General features: G+C 49.3%; 1 protein-coding gene across 1 annotated transcript; it reads right to left on the minus strand.

The window, feature by feature from the left end:
* Positions 1–3,201: 3,201 nt before the first annotated feature.
* On the minus strand, positions 3,202–11,662 carry LOC137816065 (uncharacterized). Its single transcript, XM_068619166.1, has 2 exons — positions 11,544–11,662; positions 3,202–3,460 (listed from the first exon to the last, which is right to left on the minus strand). Exons 1-2 carry the CDS (start codon positions 11,660–11,662, stop codon positions 3,202–3,204), a joined length of 378 nt encoding a protein of 125 aa, XP_068475267.1.
* Positions 11,663–18,108: the final 6,446 nt, after the last annotated feature.

Consider the following 18,108-nt stretch of genomic DNA (forward strand, 5'->3'; position numbering starts at 1 on the left):
GCACCACCTGCCTTGCCAGGTGCATGTCAACCTCATCACCATTCCACTCGACGAGCTCCCGGTTACTTATGAGCTGTCGAACCAGGGTGATGACCCTGCTGAAATTCTCGTGGGTGGCCCCAGAAGCGCTTGGGCGCGAGCTAGACCCACCACATTCAGCAGCGGTGGTAGGGATTGGCAGCAGTGGTGGTGGTGCACCCCCAGCTTGGGCAGAAGCGCCCCCAGCAGGATGAGCGGATGGACCAGGTGATTGGCCTGCTGGGGGGGAAGATGGCAGTTTGGTAGTTGGAGGCAATTGGTGGCCTGGAGAAGGAAGGTTGGTGGGCTCTGGGGCAGTTTGAGCGCAGGGGGGAGGGGAAGACCCTTCCTCTACTTCCACCACCTCAATCTCTCCAGGCTGGAGAGATGAGGCCCCCTCAACCGCTGCTCTCTTTCTTTGGCGGTGAACAAGAGGAGAGCCTGAGCTCTCCTCTTAAGTTGAAGCAGCAGCAGCAGCAGCAGAAGAAGCGGAAGCCTTCACCAGCCTTTTCCTTTTCTTCCCTTGCTCAGGGCCTTCAGCTGGCGCGACCGAGAGCGGAGGGGCCGCAATGGGCTCAGTTGTAGAAGAAGAGGAACCAGTGCCCTTGGCTCCCCTACGTTTGGCAAGCTCCAGCAGGGCCAGCTTCCTGTCTTTCCCCGTCATTGAGTCTGCATAGACGAGAAAGGGAGGGGTTAGTTGACCAAGGTATGCAAGTAAGGTAAAAAACACATAAAACATGCATGAAAAGGTGCAGGCATCCTAAGAGAGGAAAAAAGAGCTACCTATGTACTTTTTTAAGGCCACCACATCGAACTCGTCTTTGATGAGACGAGCAGAATTGTACTTGGCCCCAAGGAGCAGCCCGCACAGCTCGCGCTCATAGGGGGCCATAGCTTCGAGGCCCCTGGACTTCTTGAATTCAACTCCGGGAACCTAGTAGAGGGGATATCCCTCGAGCAGATGTGGACTTTGAGGGGTAGCAGATATCATGTAGAATCTGCCCTTCCAATCTTTGAAGGATTGCTGGTACAGGCCCAAGAGCACCCGACCAGCAACCCCGTTCAGGCTGACCGAGGACCTGTCCCCAGGGTTCTTTGCTTCGAAGAAGTAGAGGAACACGTCCACAGAGGCGTTGTGCCCGAAATAGCTGCAGAGGATTTGAAATGCCCGGATGAAGGCCCAGGCATTTGGATGGAGTTGGCAGGGCGCGACATTTAGCTCCATCATCAGCTCCTTTTCGAAGAAGGTGAAAGGGAGACGCAGCTTCAACCTCTTGAAGATAGCGGAGTAGACAAAGACGAATGGCACCCAATTGGTGGCCCTGTCATCCGCGCAGATAGGCATCCCTCGAGGAGGGATGCGAATTTGAATGTTGAAGTCATTCTCCCTGTCGACGGAGCAGGAAGGCTCATCAGGATTGCGAGTTAGCAGGGACTTGAGATGGCCCTCGGGCAGTAGAGTGGAGGTTTCAACGAGCAATGCCAGGGGAGCCCATTCGTAGACCCTGGCATTGTCGTGGTAGGAGGTAGCCAGAAGCGGTGGTGGAGCTGGCGCACTCGCGGAAGGCTGTGCACCAGAAGAAGAGGCAATGATGCGCGCAGTTTGTTTCAAGCGAGCCATCGTGAGATAGCTGCAAATGGAGGAAAAACGAAAAGGTCAGAATGAATGGGACAAGAAGGAATGATGAATGTTTCGGTGAAAACAGAAAAGGGAAAGGAGAAGGAGATGCCCAGATGAAAGAAGAAGAAGAAGAAGCAGAAGCCAGAGTAAGAGCATGAAAAAACCCTAGCGCGGGTTCGAGAGAGGGAAATAGAGGAGATGAATGCATGATAACTAGAATGATAAATGCAATCGGTAAAGATGACCGAAAGGGGGCCAGGAAGAAGAAAAACCATACCTTTGGATGATCGCAAGAGATTGGGAAGCAGAGAATTTGAAGAAAGATGGGTGCGCAGAGGAGAAGTTCGCAGAGAGTCTGGGGGTCGAATGAAGAAGATGAAGGAACAGTGAAAGGGCGCGCCAATTTGAATAAGAGAAGCGCTAGCGACGCACAACGCTGGCCGTTGATCGGTCATCGGTAGTCGATGACGTCAGCATCAGAGAACCACGTGGACCACTCGCAGGGTGACACGTGGACCAGGTGGCAGAGAGGTCAGGGGGACGATCGCCAAGAAAGGTGATCGGTGGTCAGTAACCAAGTGACCACCAACAGATCAGGCGGCAGAGAGGTCGGGGGACGGAGTATCCAGAATGGTGATCGGTGGTCAGTAGCCAAGTGGCCACCAACAGACCAGTTCTCAGACTAACGCCTGAAGGCAGAACGCGAGAAACAGATAAACACTGATCAGTCATCGGGGTATTGTCATCGGGGTCTCGTGTTACACGCAGTTAAACTGGGAATGAGGTTCCCAGCGAGAGCGTTACGCATGGATCTCGCATGAGCACACCTCAGGGAATCATGCACGAGAGTGGCCTGAGGGAACTAGTAAACCAGTCAGTGGTTGATGATTCCCTCAACCCATTACGTGCATGGCATCGTGAAGGGTAAGCTGTATACGCAGGGAGCAACGTTTGGTGAGTGTGCCTAGACCAGCCACACCCGACGTTCTCCCAAGAGTATGCGATCTGCCCAGATAAGTGACACGTGTGTGGTTAGATGTGAGTTGCAGGCCTCCACGTGTCATCATCTGAGAGGGGTGCGGTCCAGACAAAAGAGCACTCCGTACCACTAAAGGTACAGACAGGCGCAGCCAAGCGCAGAGACGCGCAGACATGCACAGGCTCTCACGCTCCCCACTGCTGATTCTGAAGGTACGCTTTCTCTGAAAAGCATAATAGGGTTCTGACACATGCCAGAAAAGCATAACAGAATTCTGCTATGCCCAGAAGCAGGGAAAGAGAGATAAAAGAGAGAATCAGGGTGAGAGTGAAGGGAGAGAAAAAAAACAGAGTGCAAGAGTTCTCACACACACGCTACTAGTTTTCTAGTCTTTGGTGGTTCTGTGGACTAACTTGATCGTCGGAGTGCAAACGGCCGCTAGAGGCGCCGTCTGTGTGTTTTGCAGGTCACGTTTGGAGAAGCAAGAGAAGGTTCTGAGGGTGATTCTGCAGAAGACGCAGTCGCGTAGACAGGGCAGAGAGCGCTACGAAGCGATTCCTCCACGTTCGAGCTGCCGGCAGGATCACCAAGATCTATCAAGACATTTGAGAATCTTCATATTCAACTCTTTTTTGTCAAAGACCTTTCCTAGAATCATAAGGTGATTGACAATGTGAGTGAACCGCTTTTGCACATCTGCAATTGATTCTCCTTTGAGCATTCTGAACATCTCATACTCTTGGATTAGAGTATATTTCCTTGCCCTCTTTACATCGTTTGTTCCTTCATGAGTTACCTCTAGAGTATCAAACATCTCCTTAGAAGATTCCCATTGAGAGACCCTGAAAAACTCATCAGAATTTAAGGCAGAGGTGATAACATTTTTTGCAATGCAATCAAACTTTGTCTTTTTGTTTTCTACATCATTCCATTGGGACCAAGGCTTTTCAATAGAAACACCATCCTTTTCAAGCTTAGGAATAAAAGGGCCATTTTCAATTGCATCCCATATTCATTTATCAAGAGATTCAACAAATATCTTCATACGTACCTTCCAAAATTGGTAATTCAAACCACAGAACAAAGGTGGTCTGCTTATTGATGCACCCTCCCCAAAGGGTAATTTTTCAGCCATAAGAAAAAAAAATTTAGGATCAAACTTGAGTATTTTTCAAGAACCAAGCTCTTAATGCCAATTGTTAGAATATATGGCCTTAAACAAGAGGGGGGTGAATTGTTTATGAGATATTTTTCGCAAACTTTGAAGGTATAATGAAGTTCAAAGCAGAATCACAGATATAGAAATCCAAAAAGCAATTAATTAAAAACTGTTTAAGTTGATTATCAGAAAATCAACCGGTTGTGTTTGCGATTCAACCGATTGTTTATATTAGTAGAATTAAAAACAACTTAATAGCAGAATTTAAATGAGTTCAGGGTAAGAGAAAAGCACACAAGCAATTTGATCCTGCCTGTTGACCAGGACGCAAGAACCTTGCCTCGTCAAATCTGGATCGACTTCTGCGCCGTGTTAGCTTCGGTCCTTCGCCTTGATTCACCTCAAGAACCTGCAAAAGACAGAACGGCGCCGCTGCGGCCGATCACGCTCCGACGCCCAAGTCAGCGACTGAACCACCAAATACTAAGAGAAAACTTAAGAACTTTCAGGAACCGTGCAAAATTCTCTCTCAGCGTACTCAAGTTCTCGCAAGCGTAAAATAAGTAATCTAAAACGCGCGTACCTCAGAAGTTCGTTAGAATCTCTTATATACCTGGGCACTTTCTCTCTCTCCTGACAGTGACACATCTGGACACGTGGCTCACATCCAGCTGTACACCTGTCACCATCTGGAGCATCCTTGACTTGGGCGCCACTTCTTACTCTTCAGGCTTTTGGCTAAGTTACTTATGCATGGAACAACTCATCGCAAAGCTGCCTTGGAGCGTGATCTCTTCTGCGTGGCGAGTACGGGTGCCTTAATAAACACCTTCCCTGTGGTCTCGTCGGCCGCCTTCATGATCTACTTCACTTGCTTCATCGTGCATGTCCAGGTGAGTTGTTCCCCGACCCCAACCTCTGGCTAGCTAGGAAATGACTATCTGACGATTTTATCCTCTGCTTCGAGAGCCTGGAACAAGCTTCCCTGATCCTTCGGCGATGTCCTTCTTTCGGCGATCTCTTACCACTTGGTCGTCTGGGTTCGCATCTGGCGACTTCATCTCAAACCCGTTGACCGCCGGTTTAGGTATGCTAGAGATCGGAGCACGCCAACTTAATAACTGGCGACTACACGAGCCCCCCGACTTCCTTCCCTTCCGCCAGCCATGAGCCCTGCTTAACACGTCTACATAATAGCTTGCTGCCACGTCATCACTTCCGACTACCTGGACGGTACACAATTTATACTGGTTCACTCTTATGCCAAGAGCTACATCCAGTCCCCAGAAACCACTGGGTATCTACTATGCAATCAAAATCCAGATTACAAACACACCACCAAAGAAGTGAGCTTGAACACCTCAAGTCACACACTTCCTTTGGCATACAAACACCACAAAAATCATAACACCGTTTGATTATGCACTTACACACCAGTATTCAGAAATACAAAAGATTCATAAAGGATTACACCTGATGAAGATCAAATCAAAAGATTACTACAATCTTATTCCACTTCTTTGGGAAAACCTAAAAGCTTGAATGCAAATCTTGAAAACTCAAATCTGTTTTCACACTTTCACAAATGTCTCAAAATTGTTATCAAACTTTAAGAGAGTATAACAACCTCTTTAAATACTCCAAAAGATGTTAAAAACATTTAAAGCAGGAGCCTATTCAGTTAGAAAACATTTAAAGTTGATTTGCAAACATTTAAAGAGTGGATTACACATCATTCTACCCAGATCCCACCCAAGCAACAATTCTAGCCTTCCATCAAACACCATGGATTTGGAGACATCAAAGCTTCAAGATCATCCTTGATCAACAATTTTTGGGAGGTTTAATAAGATGAGACCCTTTTTACTTTCCTCGGCCTTTTCATTTTCTCTTTTTGTTTTTATTTGTATTTGTTCTTTAGTTGCCAACTTGGTGCTTTTAGTAGGACAGTTGGTAGTGATGTGCCCAATTCCTAAACATTTAAAACATTTCATATTGGAGGTTTTGGTTGGTGACTTAGTGGTAGAGGTGAAAAGGTGGTATTTAGAAACTTTTTGGTGTGTAGTTATTTCTTTTGAAGAATGGGAAGGAGAAGTTTTTGTATAAATGTTGTTTGTATCCTTCCTTGAAGATTTGTAGAAGTCATCACTATGAGTATTTGTGAAAGTTGTTTTCTTTGAAATTTATGAATCCACCTTGATGGCTAGGTGAACCAACTTCTTTAAAGAAGAGTACTCATATACTTCTACAACATCTCAAATTTCTTACTTCAAACCACTCACAAACATAGTTATCTTTGACTCATCACTATTAGACATGTACCGCCCTGGTAGTCGGAAGTGATGACGTGGCATCAAGCTATTGTATAGGCGTGTTGAGAGGACGCCAGGTTAGCAGAAGAGAAGGAAGTCGGGGGGCTCGTGTACTCGCCAGTTATTAAGTTGGCGTGCTCCGATTTCCTCATACCAATACCGGCGGTCACCAAGTTAAAGATGAAGTCGCCAGATGTAAACCCAGGCGACCAAGTGTTTAGAGATCGCCAAAGCAAGGACATCGCCGAAGATGAAGGTAGATGGATGCTTCCCAGCTGGCCAGAGGATGAGGTCGAGAGACAACTTGCTCGGGCATAAACGGTGGAACAGGTGGTGCAGATTATGAAGGCGGCCGGCGAGACCACAGGGAAGGTGTATACGAAGGCACCCTAACTCGCCAATCCCAGTAGAGATCGCACTCCAAGACAACTATGCACTGAGTAGTATCATGCATAAGTAACTTAGCCAAAAGAGAGTCAGAAACAGCGCCCAAGTCAAGGAGGCTCCAGATGATGGCACGTGTACAGCTGGATGCGAGCCACGTGTCCAGGTCTGTAACTGCCAGGAGAGAGAAAGTGTCCAGGTATATAAGGGTTTCCCAACGAACTTCTGAGGGACGCACGTTCAGATTATCTTCTTTACGCTTGCAAGTTCTTGAGTATACTGTGAGAGAGAACATTGCACGGCTCCTTGAGAGTTCTTGAGTGTTACTCTTAGTATTTGGTGGTTCGGTCACTGACTTGGGCGTTGGAGTGCGATCGGCCGCAGCGGCGCCGCTCTGTTCTTTTGCAGGTTCTTGAGGTGGATCGTGGCGAAGGACGGAGGTTGACGCGGTGCACACGTCGATCCAAGTTTGACGAGGCAAGCTCCAACGTTTTGGTCAACAGGCAGGATCATCAAGCGCCCACCATGGGGCCGTGTAAAACCTGTTCCCATCCACAGCGTGAGTTCTTGGAGGTTTTTGTGGTTTTCTGCGCGGTTGTGTGCTGGTGCAACCACTGTTCGCTGTTCATCAAAGTTTTGTTCGGTGATTTCGCGTTTTCCACCGTTCGTTTGGGTTTTTATTCGGTGAGGTGAAGTTTTCTGCTGCTTACGCGAGATTTGTTCGGTGAGATCTGAGTTCTTTGGCTCGTATTGGTTTTTCGTGGAAGAAGTGGTGGTTTCTGGTGGAGTTGCAGGTTTCTGTGGAGGTTAGCTGTGTTCTTGAGGTTTCTTGCGAAGTGTCGCGAAGTTCTGACCGATTGATCGCTGAATCGATCGTCGCTGAAGGAGGTGTTGTTCATTGCTCTCTGTGATTTGCTAAGTGTTCATGAGAAAAATGAGAAGCAACCGTTCAAGTCCAGTTGCGCCCGTTGCTGCTGAAGGCGCCACCGCCATGACCATGGCGCAGATGGTGGAGATTATGCGTTCGTTGCAGGCGAATGTGGAAGCCTCGCGCATAGAACAGGCAAGAATGCACGAGGACCTGGTCGCCTCTCGGGCCAGAAATGATGAGCTTAGCAAAGTGACTGAAGAGCTGCGTCAAGCTCTTCAGGAGCAGCGAGGGCGTCCAGTCGCTGAAGAGGTCGCGCCGTCAACGCCGCCTCGCGTTTTTCCTATGCCTTTCGCTCAGGCGATTACCAACACGCCCATCCCTGCGAGTGTGGTACCTGTGAAGGCTGTTTTCACCGGCGTGGAGGATCCTGAAGCTCATCTCACCACGTTCCATACACAGATGATGCTGTCAGGAGGGTCAGACGTCGTGTACTGCAAGATGTTTGTCAGCACACTCCAGGGAACGGCGCTGGAATGGTTTGTGAGTCTGCCTACAGGGCACATAACCAACTTCCAACAGTTTTCAAAGATTTTCGTCGAGCAGTACATCGTGAATAAGGCACCGCCCAGGGTGTCTTATGATTTGTTCGATATAAGGCAGTATCAGGGAGAGTCCCTCAGGGACTACCTGAATCGTTTTGGGGCGCAGATGGTCCGATCGCCGGCCAAAGACGAAGAAATGCTGGTCTATGCATTTAAGAAGGGCGTGTTGCCGAGACCATTCTGTGAGGCATTGATCAGGGCTCACCCTGCCACGTTTGCTGAGGTCAGGCGACTTGCGGTGGCTCACATCGCCGATGAGAATGAAGTCGGCGAGAAAAGGGGAAGCGTGGCTCCCGCTAGGCCACGCGCCCAGACCAGGATCCAGCCACAGAGGGTGCTGGAGACAGCGGCGGCCTGAAAGGATCAGAGGACTCGCCATCCTTATGATCCGAGGAAGAACAAGGGCAGGGGGCAAGGACGCCCTCAACCAGCACGCCGGGAGTACAATCGCCCGCCTAAGCACAAGTTTGTCATGGGATTGGCGGACTTGATCGCCATTCCCAATATATCGGCTAGGTTGAAAGCGCCCGAGAAGGTGGGCGACAAGGTGCTGGGACCGAAGCCAGACGCCTGGTGTGAGTTCCACCAGGGCTTTGGCCACACCGTGGATTCGTGTTTGGCTTTAGGATACCAGCTCGACGATCTGGTTAAGAGCGGGTTCCTAAATGACTACTTGCTGGACAGAAGAACCGGGGGCGCGTCGAGTTCCCAACCAGCAGGTGGAGAGGCCCAGCAGCACGAGATGCCTACCCACGGGGAAATCCACACCATTGCAGGAGGTTTCTCAGGTGGTGGATGCACCGCATCACAGAGGAAGAAGTATGCCAGGTCTGTGATGACGGTGGATATGTTTGAAGACCACTCGCCGGATGTGGACATTACGTTCACCAAGCAAGATCTTCGGGACGTTGTGCCTCATGACAACGATCCCATAGTCATCTCGTTGATCACAGTAGGAAGGAAGGTCCACAGGGTTCTGGTGGACCAAGGAAGCTCGGCAGACGTGATGTTCTGGCCGACTTTCACGCAGTTGGAGCTACCCCTTGACCAGCTGAGGCCCTATGGAGGGTGTTTGTATGGTTTTGCTGGTGACCAGGTAGAGGTCAGGGGGTACATAGAGTTGAGGACTACGTTTACAGATGAGGCGGGTTCGAGAACAGAGAAGATCAAATACCTTGTTGTGAACGCTCCTTCAGCATACAACATTCTGTTGGGAAGGCCCACGCTCAACAGGATAGGCGCTATACCGTCGACCCGACACATGAAGGTGAAGTTGCCGTCTATGGAGGGGGTGGTGATCACCATCAAATCCGACCAGAAAGAAGCAAAGAAATGCTATGAGAATAGCTTGAAAAACAAAAGGTCTGTGAGTTATGTGACAACCACCCCGCCTCCTGGTGTGAAGCCCAGATCGACGGTAATAGAAGAGACCGCCGGAAGAGTTGTGGAGATGGTGGATGCTAAGCTGGGGGAGGGGAACGCCGGTCTGGAAGAAGAGGAGGCAAGGAATCGCCCTGAGGAAGCGAGGGAGCTGGGAATCGCCAGGGCGGTGATCGCCAGAGAAACCAGGCCAAAACCCGTCGAGCAGTGGCTCGAGAGAGAGATCGGGGGAAAGATCTTCAAGCTGGGAAGATCCCTGGAGGTTGAGCTCCAGGACCAGATCGCCAAGGTGATAGAGCGGCATCTGGATGCGTTTGCATTGTCCGCTTCGGACATGCCCGGGATCGATCCCGACTTCTTGTGCCATCATTTGGCGATGCACAACTTGGTGAGACCAGTACGGCAGAGAAGAAGGAAGTTCAACGAGGAGAGGAGGCAGGTGATTAGAGACGAAACGCAGAAACTCCTCACTGCAGGCCACATCAGGGAGGTACAGTACCCTGATTGGCTAGCCAATGTCGTGCTGGTGAAGAAGAGTAATGGGAAATGGCGCATGTGCGTCGATTTCACCGATTTGAAGAAAGCCTGCCCAAAGGATTCGTATCCCTTGCCAAGCATAGACGCCCTGGTGGACAGCGCTGCAGGGTGCAAGTTGTTGAGCTTCCTGGACGCCTTCTCGGGGTATAACCAGATCAAGATGCATCCCATGGATGAAGAAAAGACTGCCTTCATGACCGAGAGATGTGCTACTGCTACAAGGTGATGCCTTTTGGGCTGAAGAATGCGGGGGCCACGTACCAGAGGTTGATGGATCGAGTACTTGCACCAATGTTGGGAAGGAATGTGCAAGCGTACGTGGATGACATGGTCGTGACCTCGCCAGAGAAAAGCAAGCACGTTGCGGACTTGGAGTTGTTTACTACGATCGCCAAGTTTAGGTTGAAGCTGAATCCGGAGAAGTGCATCTTTGGCGTGGAGGCTGGGAAGTTCTTGGGTTTCCTCTTAACTGAGAGAGGAATAGAGGCCAACCCCGATAAGTGCGCTGCCATTTTGGCGATGAGGAGCTCGGCTACAGTGAAGGAAGTGCAGCAGCTTACAGGTCGGATGGCCGCCCTGTCTCGCTTCGTGTCAGCTAGCGGAGAGAAGGGCCATCCATATTTTCAGTGCTTAAGGCGAAATAACAAGTTTGCCTGGACGAAGGAGTGTGAAGAAGCCTTCGTCAAGCTGAAGGAGTATTTGGCGAGCCCGCCGGTTTTGTGCAAACCGCTGGTGGGGACCCCTCTCAGGTTGTATTTTGCTGTAACTGAGAGGGCGGTGAGTGCGGTGCTCGCCCAGGACCAAGATCAGGCTCAAAAGCCTATTTATTTTGTTAGTAAGGTGCTGCAGGGCCCGGAGGTAAGGTATCAGGCCCTGGAGAAGTTATTTCTTTGAAGTAAATCGTGCAAGGAAAGATAAAGCAGACAAAGAGGTTACAAGAAGAAACGCAAAGACTTTATCATTAAATAAACACCAGTTTAGAGTACATATACAGTAAAGAAGAAAGTTTATTACAAGTGTAAGGAGAAAGCATAAAAGTAGTGGATGGAGGAACTCAATCAGTCTTCAGCACGAACAACCTTCCCATCCACCACCTCGTTGTTGAGAGACACCATGGTAAGATCTAGGTCGGGGTACAGGCAGGCGAACTGTTCCCGGGCGGCCTCAAATCCAGCAGCAAGAATTTGGGCAAAGCTCAGCTCAAGTTCTTCGATTTGTTTCTTTAGCCCTTCATTCTGCTGCTTCAGTTCTTCAGCTTGTTTCTTAAGTTCTTCAATGGTTTCTTGAGCTTGAAGAAGGTCTTCAGCAACCTTCTTGGATTCTGCCTGCACCTGGGCCAGTTCGGCGGCGACCTTCCCGTTTTCTTCGTTGGCTTCAGCGAGCTTAGCCATGGTGTCGTCTCTCTCCTTTTCCACTTTCCCCAGGAAGACCTCCCGATCGGCTGACCTTTGTTCGAGCTTCTTCACCTTGGCGGTGTCAGTTTTAATCAAGGCCTCCAGGTCAGCCACTTTGACGCGATAAGGTACTAGCTTGCTCTCCAGCTCAATTTGCTCTTGAGCCAAGAGCTGCACCTTATGGCGTAGATCGGTGGCCTCCTTGCGCGCCACCCGGAGCTCGGTGCTCATGGCATCTTCTACTCGGGAGTGCTCGATCTCGGCGAGTGTCAGATTGCAGGATAACCTCTCTGCCTCAATCCTTATGGAGTTATTCTCAGCTCGGAGTGTGAAGAGGTCATCCTGGAGCTTCCTGGTGGAGTTCTCCACAGCTTTAGATATAATGGAGGGGAAATCCTCCGCCATCATCTTTAGTTTTGCTGAGAAGGGCTCCCACATCCTCTTGACCTCAAGAGAGAGGTTTGCTTGTGGAGGCACCGAGTGGGCTTGTTGTTGGTTTTCGCCGCCACCTTCTTGAGTTGGTTGCTCAGCGGGTGCTTCTTGGCGTGGTGGCGACGTCGGGGATTCGGTGATAAGAATTGGAGAGTGGTGAGCACCTTCATCCCCGACTGGTGCAACGTTTGCAGTTGAGGCATTTGAAGGAGGACCCCCTCCAGCTGATACATAAGGCGTGGAGGCGCTCGGGGGGTTCTCTATGAAATTAGGCTCGGGGGCCTCAACCACAGGAGGTGCAGACGCCAAAGGAATCGCTTGGACTGGCGAGGCGGGAGCTGGTGGAGGAAGCAATGTTGGAGGCGGAGCAGGTGTGGATGGTGGTGTTGATGTTGGAAGAGGGGGTGGAGCAGATGGTGAAGAAGGCGCCACCCTCTTCCTCTTGATGATGAGGCCATCTTCAGTCGCCTCATCATCTTCTTCTTCTTCCTCGTGGACTACTTGGGGGGCTTTCCTCTTTGGTTTTCTGAGGATAAGCTTTTTGCGTTGGTTGGCGGGCTGGGCCTCGGGAGGAGTTGGGCCTTTAGGTGGCGATCTGCCCTGTGCAGCGGCGATCTCCACCACCGAGTTCGGCACGGTTTGGGAACCCGATGCCAACCCGTGGGCTCGGGCGAGCGCCCTCAGTTCAGCCAATTTTCCTTGGCCCAACATGCGATCTGCATAATGCAAAGGTGCATGGGTTAGTTCAGAAAAGAAGGTAAACACATAAGGCAGTATGCAGCACAAGCAGATAAGTGGTGCAGAAAGTAAAACCAAAGTCTTGTGCACAACGCACAAGACGCCCAGAAACAGTTAACAGAGGTAATGTCAAAATAAAGACTTAGACGTTGAGGTGAGTTCTAACCTATGCGAATTTCAAGTTGATCTTCGAAGAACTCGAAGCAGATGAGCGTGGTGGTGAGGAAGGTAATGTTGGCATCTGCCACACTCTTCCAGAAGAAGCATAGGTCCTTGTCCAAAGCACCCATGCTATCAGGACTCCTTGGCCTCCTGAAGCTGCCTTTGGACTCTTTGTTCCCCTTGTTTACCCAATACAAGGGGAAACCGTCGAGCAGTGAGGCGTCCTTGTCATTCGGGCGCACTTGGACAAACTTGCCCTTCCAGTCTTTGTAGGATTGCTGGAAGATAGAGAGGATCGACCTCCCAGCAATCCCGTTCAAACTCACCCACAGGCGATCTCCCGGGTGTTTTGCCTCGAAGAGGAAGAGAAAGACGTCCACTGATGCTGGCAACCCCAGATGGTCGCACATAATTTGGAACACCCGCACGAACGCCCAGCTGTTGGGATGAAGCTGGGCGGCGGCGATGTCGAGCTCGGTAAGAAGCTCCCTTTCGAAGCGAGTGAAGGGAAACCTAAGTTTCACCTTCTTGAACAGGGTGGTGTAGACGAAGCAGAACAGCCCGCCGTTGTTCCCCTTGTCGTCGGCGCACACTGGCAGGTCGGGGGGGCAAGGTAGCACCGCCATCTTTTGGTCGTGCTCCTTGTGGAACGACTGGTGAGGCTCATCCCCTTTCGTCAGTCGAAGAACCGCCCCAGCAGAGTTTACCGAGGAGGTTTCCTTCAGCAAGGTCGAGGTGGCCCATGGGTATAGTTTTTTGAAATCTGGAGAGGGGACGGAGGCTCCTCCGGCGACAGGCGGAGTAGCCTGGGCCAAGTTGGGGCGGGAGGGTGCAGGCCTCTCAGCCTGAGAAGAAGAAGCACCACGTGCACGCGGTGGGTTGTGTGCTTGAGATGAGGGGTTTCGTGACGAGGGAGGAGGATTTGGGGTGATCTTTGAGCGAGTCATTGCGGAAGCTACAGAGGAAAAAGAAAAGAAAAGGCGATCAGGGTTCGCAGAGGCTGACTCGATCGTGAAAGAAGGGTGAAAAACGAACGAACGAAGGTTCGTTGTAACAAAGACGAAGCCCTAAGTTACGAAGAAGGAGAAATAGAAAAAACAGCCCACGGCGTATGCACCAGACAGTTAAAGGATGATGCGAATCGGTTAAGATGCAGGAAAAACCAGCAGAAGAAGTAAAGGAAGTACCTTTTTGTAATCGGAAGAGTGATGAAGGAAGTTGGTGATTCAGGAGGTTGAAAAGTGTTGAGAGCTTTTGCAGAAGAAAGTTGAAGTGTCTGAGAAAACGAAGAAGTGATGGAACAGTGAAGAGAAATGGGTTTAAGGGTTTTGTGAAATGGGTTTGGGAAGCGCAAACAGCAATTGAAGGTAACCGTTGATGAAGCCACGTGTCGAGCGATGGGAGGAGAGTTTGGTGGAGCGTCAGGAAAGCAGAAAGTACAACCGTTTGGAATTCTGCGCCAGCGCCACGTAGGTCGGTATTGACGTGACTCCTTTAGTCTTTTCGCTGGACAAGTTTTCGCTTAAGACTGGGGGGCTTGTGTACCGCCCTGGTAGTCGGAAGTGATGACGTGGCATCAAGCTATTGTATAGGCGTGTTGAGAGGACGCCAGGTTAGCGGAAGAGAAGGAAGTCGGGGGGCTCGTGTACTCGCCAGTTATTAAGTTGGCGTGCTCCGATCTCCATCATACCAATACCGGCGGTCACCAAGTTAAAGATGAAGTCGCCAGATGTAAACCCAGGCGACCAAGTGTTTAGAGATCGCCAAAGCAAGGACATCGCCGAAGATGAAGGTAGATGGATGCTTCCCAGCTGGCCAGAGGATGAGGTCGGGAGACAGCTTGCTCGGGCATAAACGGTGGAACAGGTGGTGCAGATTATGAAGGCGGCCGGCGAGACCACAGGGAAGGTGTATACGAAGGCACCCTAACTCGCCAATCCCAGTAGAGATCGCACTCCAAGACAACTATGCACTGAGTAGTATCATGCATAAGTAACTTAGCCAAAAGAGAGTCAGAAGCAGCGCCCAAGTCAAGGAGGCTCCAGATGATGGCACGTGTACAGCTGGATGCGAGCCACGTGTCCAGGTCTGTAACTTCCAGGAGAGAGAAAGTGTCCAGGTATATAAGGGTTTCCCAACGAACTTCTGAGGGACGCACGTTCAGATTATCTTCTTTACGCTTGCGAGTTCTTGAGTATACTGAGAGAGAACATTGCACGGCTCCTTGAGAGTTCTTGAGTGTTACTCTTAGTATTTGGTGGTTCAGTCACTGACTTGGGCGTTGGAGTGTGATCGGCTGCAGCGGCGCCGCTCTGTTCTTTTGCAGGTTCTTGAGGTGGATCATGGCGAAGGACGGAGGTTGACGCGGTGCACACGTCGATCCAAGTTTGACGAGGCAAGCTCCAACGTTTTGGTCAACAGGCAGGATCAAGACATATTAATTTTAGTCAAATTGTTTCTAAATCCTCAAAATATTAAAAATTTCACACGAAATTGCTAATGTTACAAGCACCCCTCTCCCAAAACAAAGCAAAATCTCCTTATTTAATATGGTGTTATACATGAAGTAAGCAACTAGTATCCATTAAGATCACCAAAGCCAAATAAAACTTTTAAGAATACAGGATGATCACAAATAGAATTACTAATAAAGACCAGGTAATATGTATATATGCTTCGTCCTTGCAATTAACAATAGGGTTTTACCTATTCAATAACGTTTCACAAGGTAATTTAAAGTTTTAAAACAGAAAATACCCACACAATAATAAAATTACGAAAGTTCTTTTTTTAAGCAGAAAAAAAAATAAACGAAAGAGCACTTGCGGTACTCTAAACCGTAAACAAGATTATAAAATAATGATTAAGACACACTACAAGAAAACCATTGAATAAAAAATATTTTTAGAGACAAAAAATAATTAGTAACTATATTGACTAAATATAATTTTATCGACTAAAAATCATTGATATCTATGTTACAAGCACAAAGGGCAGCAAAGGAAAAAGAACTAAAGAGCAGGGGTTTTTGGTAAATGGCTAGACAGTTAGAAAAAGTTTACACGTGGATGAGGGCACGCACACTGAGGGCATAAAAAGAAGCAGCAAAATACGTACAACCAATAAGAGGCTCGCAGGGTATGACCTAAGGGGCAGGCATGATTTGGGTATGACCTCTTTTTGATATTCTTCTTCTTCCTCTGAATTCTTCTTCCTGTAATCACCCTTTGAATATTCCTCTTTTCCCTGCAGGTTGACTCTATAGACAGTCATACAACCACCATTCTACCCACCCTTTCACGGGCATTGTTATTACCTTTTATTATTGTTCTAATTCCGAGAATTTTGTTCGCTAGTTGTGTGGTTAGTTGAGAACCATACTTAATATATATATATATCTTCACTCTCTTACAATCTAAAGTAGTTTCTAAATTTATAAACTAGTTTTTAGATTGGTATCTAATTAGGTACAAAAGTTTTAGCTACCAATTTTAGAATCCAAAATAATTGATTACTTAAAACCTTGGTAGTTGATTATATGTTAAATTCAAAACTACTTTAGATAGTGATCCTGCCGGCAACTTGAACGTGGGTGAATCGCTTTGTAACACTTTCTGCCCTGTCTTCGCGACTGTGTCTCCTGAAGAATCACCTTCTGAACTCTGTCTCTCTGATGGCTTCAAGATGTGACCTGCAAAATACACAGACGGCGCCTCTAGCGGCCGTTTGCACTCCGACGATCAAGTTAGTTCAGCAGAACCACCAGAAACTGGAAACTTCGTAAAATGTGTGTGTGTAAAACTTGCACTCTGTTTTTTCCTCTCCCCTCACTCTCACTCTGATTCTGCCTTTTATCTCTCTTTCCCTGCTCCTGGGCATAACAGAATTCTGTTATGCTTTTCTGGCATGTGTCAGAACCCTGTCATGCTTTTCAGAGAAAGCGTACCTTCAGAATCAGCAATGGGGAGCGTGAGAGTCTGCGCATGTCTGCGCTTGGCTGCGCCTGTCTGTACCTTTAGCGGTACGGAGTGCTCTTTTGTCTGGACCGCACCCCTCTCAGATGGTGACACGTGGAGGCCTGCAACTCACATCTAACCACACACGCGTCACTTACTGGAAGGGCTCTAGCGCCTCTCTTTGTCCGCCTAAGCTACGCCCTTGCGGAGTAACTTAGGATGCTTCTCTTATCTGGGTAAATTGCACATTCTTAGGAGCGGACGTCGGGCGTGGCTGGTCTAGGCGCACTCACCGAACGTTACTCTCTGTGTAGGCGACTTACCCTTCTGGATGACACGCACGTAATGGGTTGAGGGAATCACCAATCACTGACTGGCTTACTAGTTCCCTCAGGCCACTCTCGTGCATGATTCCTTGAGGTGTGCTCATGCGAGGTCTATGCGTAACGCTCTCGCTGGGAACCTTAGTCCCGGTTTAACTGCGTGTAACACGAGACCCCGATGACAATACACCCGATGACTGATCAGTGTTTATTCGCTACTCGCGCTCTGTCTCCAGGCGCGAGTCTGGGAACTGGTCTGCTAGTGGTCACTTGGCTACTGACCACCGATCACCATTCTAGGTGATCTATCCCCCGACCTCTCTGCCGCCTGATCTGTCGGTGGTAACTTGGTTACTGACCACCGATCACCTCTCTTGGCGATCGTCCCCCTACCTCTCTGCCACCTGGTCCAAGTGTCACCCTGCGAGTGGTCCACGTGGTTCTCTGATGCTGACGTCATCGACTACCGATGACCGATCGGATCACAAGCCCCCCAGTCTCGAGTCGAGAACTCGTTCTCAGCGAAGAGACTAAGTGGTCGTGCCCTCAGTCCACGTGGTAAGTGGGGCCGCCTCACGTGCCACCTCACGTGTTGCTTCTTTAACGTTTGGACTTCCTTTCTTAATCTCGCGACACGTGGCCCCATCAACGGCCAGCGCTGTGCGTCGCTAGCGCTTCTTTCATTCAAATTGGCGCGCCTTTCCACTGTTCCTTCATCTTCTTCATTTGACTCCCAAACTCTCTGCGAACTTCTCTTCTGCGCACCCATCTTTCTTCAAATTCTCTGTGATCCTAAACTCTTGCGATCATTCAAAGGTATGGTTTTTCTTTTCGCTGGCCCCTTTTTGGCCATCTTTACCGATTGTATTTATCATTCTAGTCATCATGCATCCATCTTCCCTGTTTTCTTCTTCTCAACCCGCGCTAGGGTTTTTCTCATGTTTCCGCTTTGACTTCTGCCTCCCCTTCTTTCTCCTTTACCTGGGCATTTCTTCCTCATTCCCTCTCTCTGTTTTTCACCGAACCATCCATCACTCTCTCCCTTTCTATTTCTGACCCTTCGTTTTCCTCCATTGCAGCTATCTCTCGATGGCTCGCTTGAAGCAGACCGCTCGTGTCATTGCCTCTTCTTCTGGTGCACAGCCCTCCGCGAGTGCACCAGCTTCGCCACCGCCTGTTGTCACCTCATTCCATGACAACGCCAAGGTCTATGACTGGGCCCCTCTGGCGTTGCTATCTG

Source organism: Phaseolus vulgaris, chromosome 10, assembly GCF_000499845.2.
Source record: "Phaseolus vulgaris cultivar G19833 chromosome 10, P. vulgaris v2.0, whole genome shotgun sequence".
Lineage (NCBI taxonomy): Eukaryota > Viridiplantae > Streptophyta > Magnoliopsida > Fabales > Fabaceae > Phaseolus > Phaseolus vulgaris.

Excerpts from the sequence above, each read along its gene's own strand:
- LOC137816065 (XM_068619166.1), bottom strand. The coding sequence starts at position 11,662 with ATGGCGGAGGATTTCCCCTCCATTATATCTAAAGCTGTGGAGAACTCC. Across the intron at positions 3,461-11,543 it reads ATAAGGATTGAGGCAGAGAG|GGTCTCTCAATGGGAATCTT; the intron begins GTTATCCTGCAA and ends TGAGTTTTTCAG.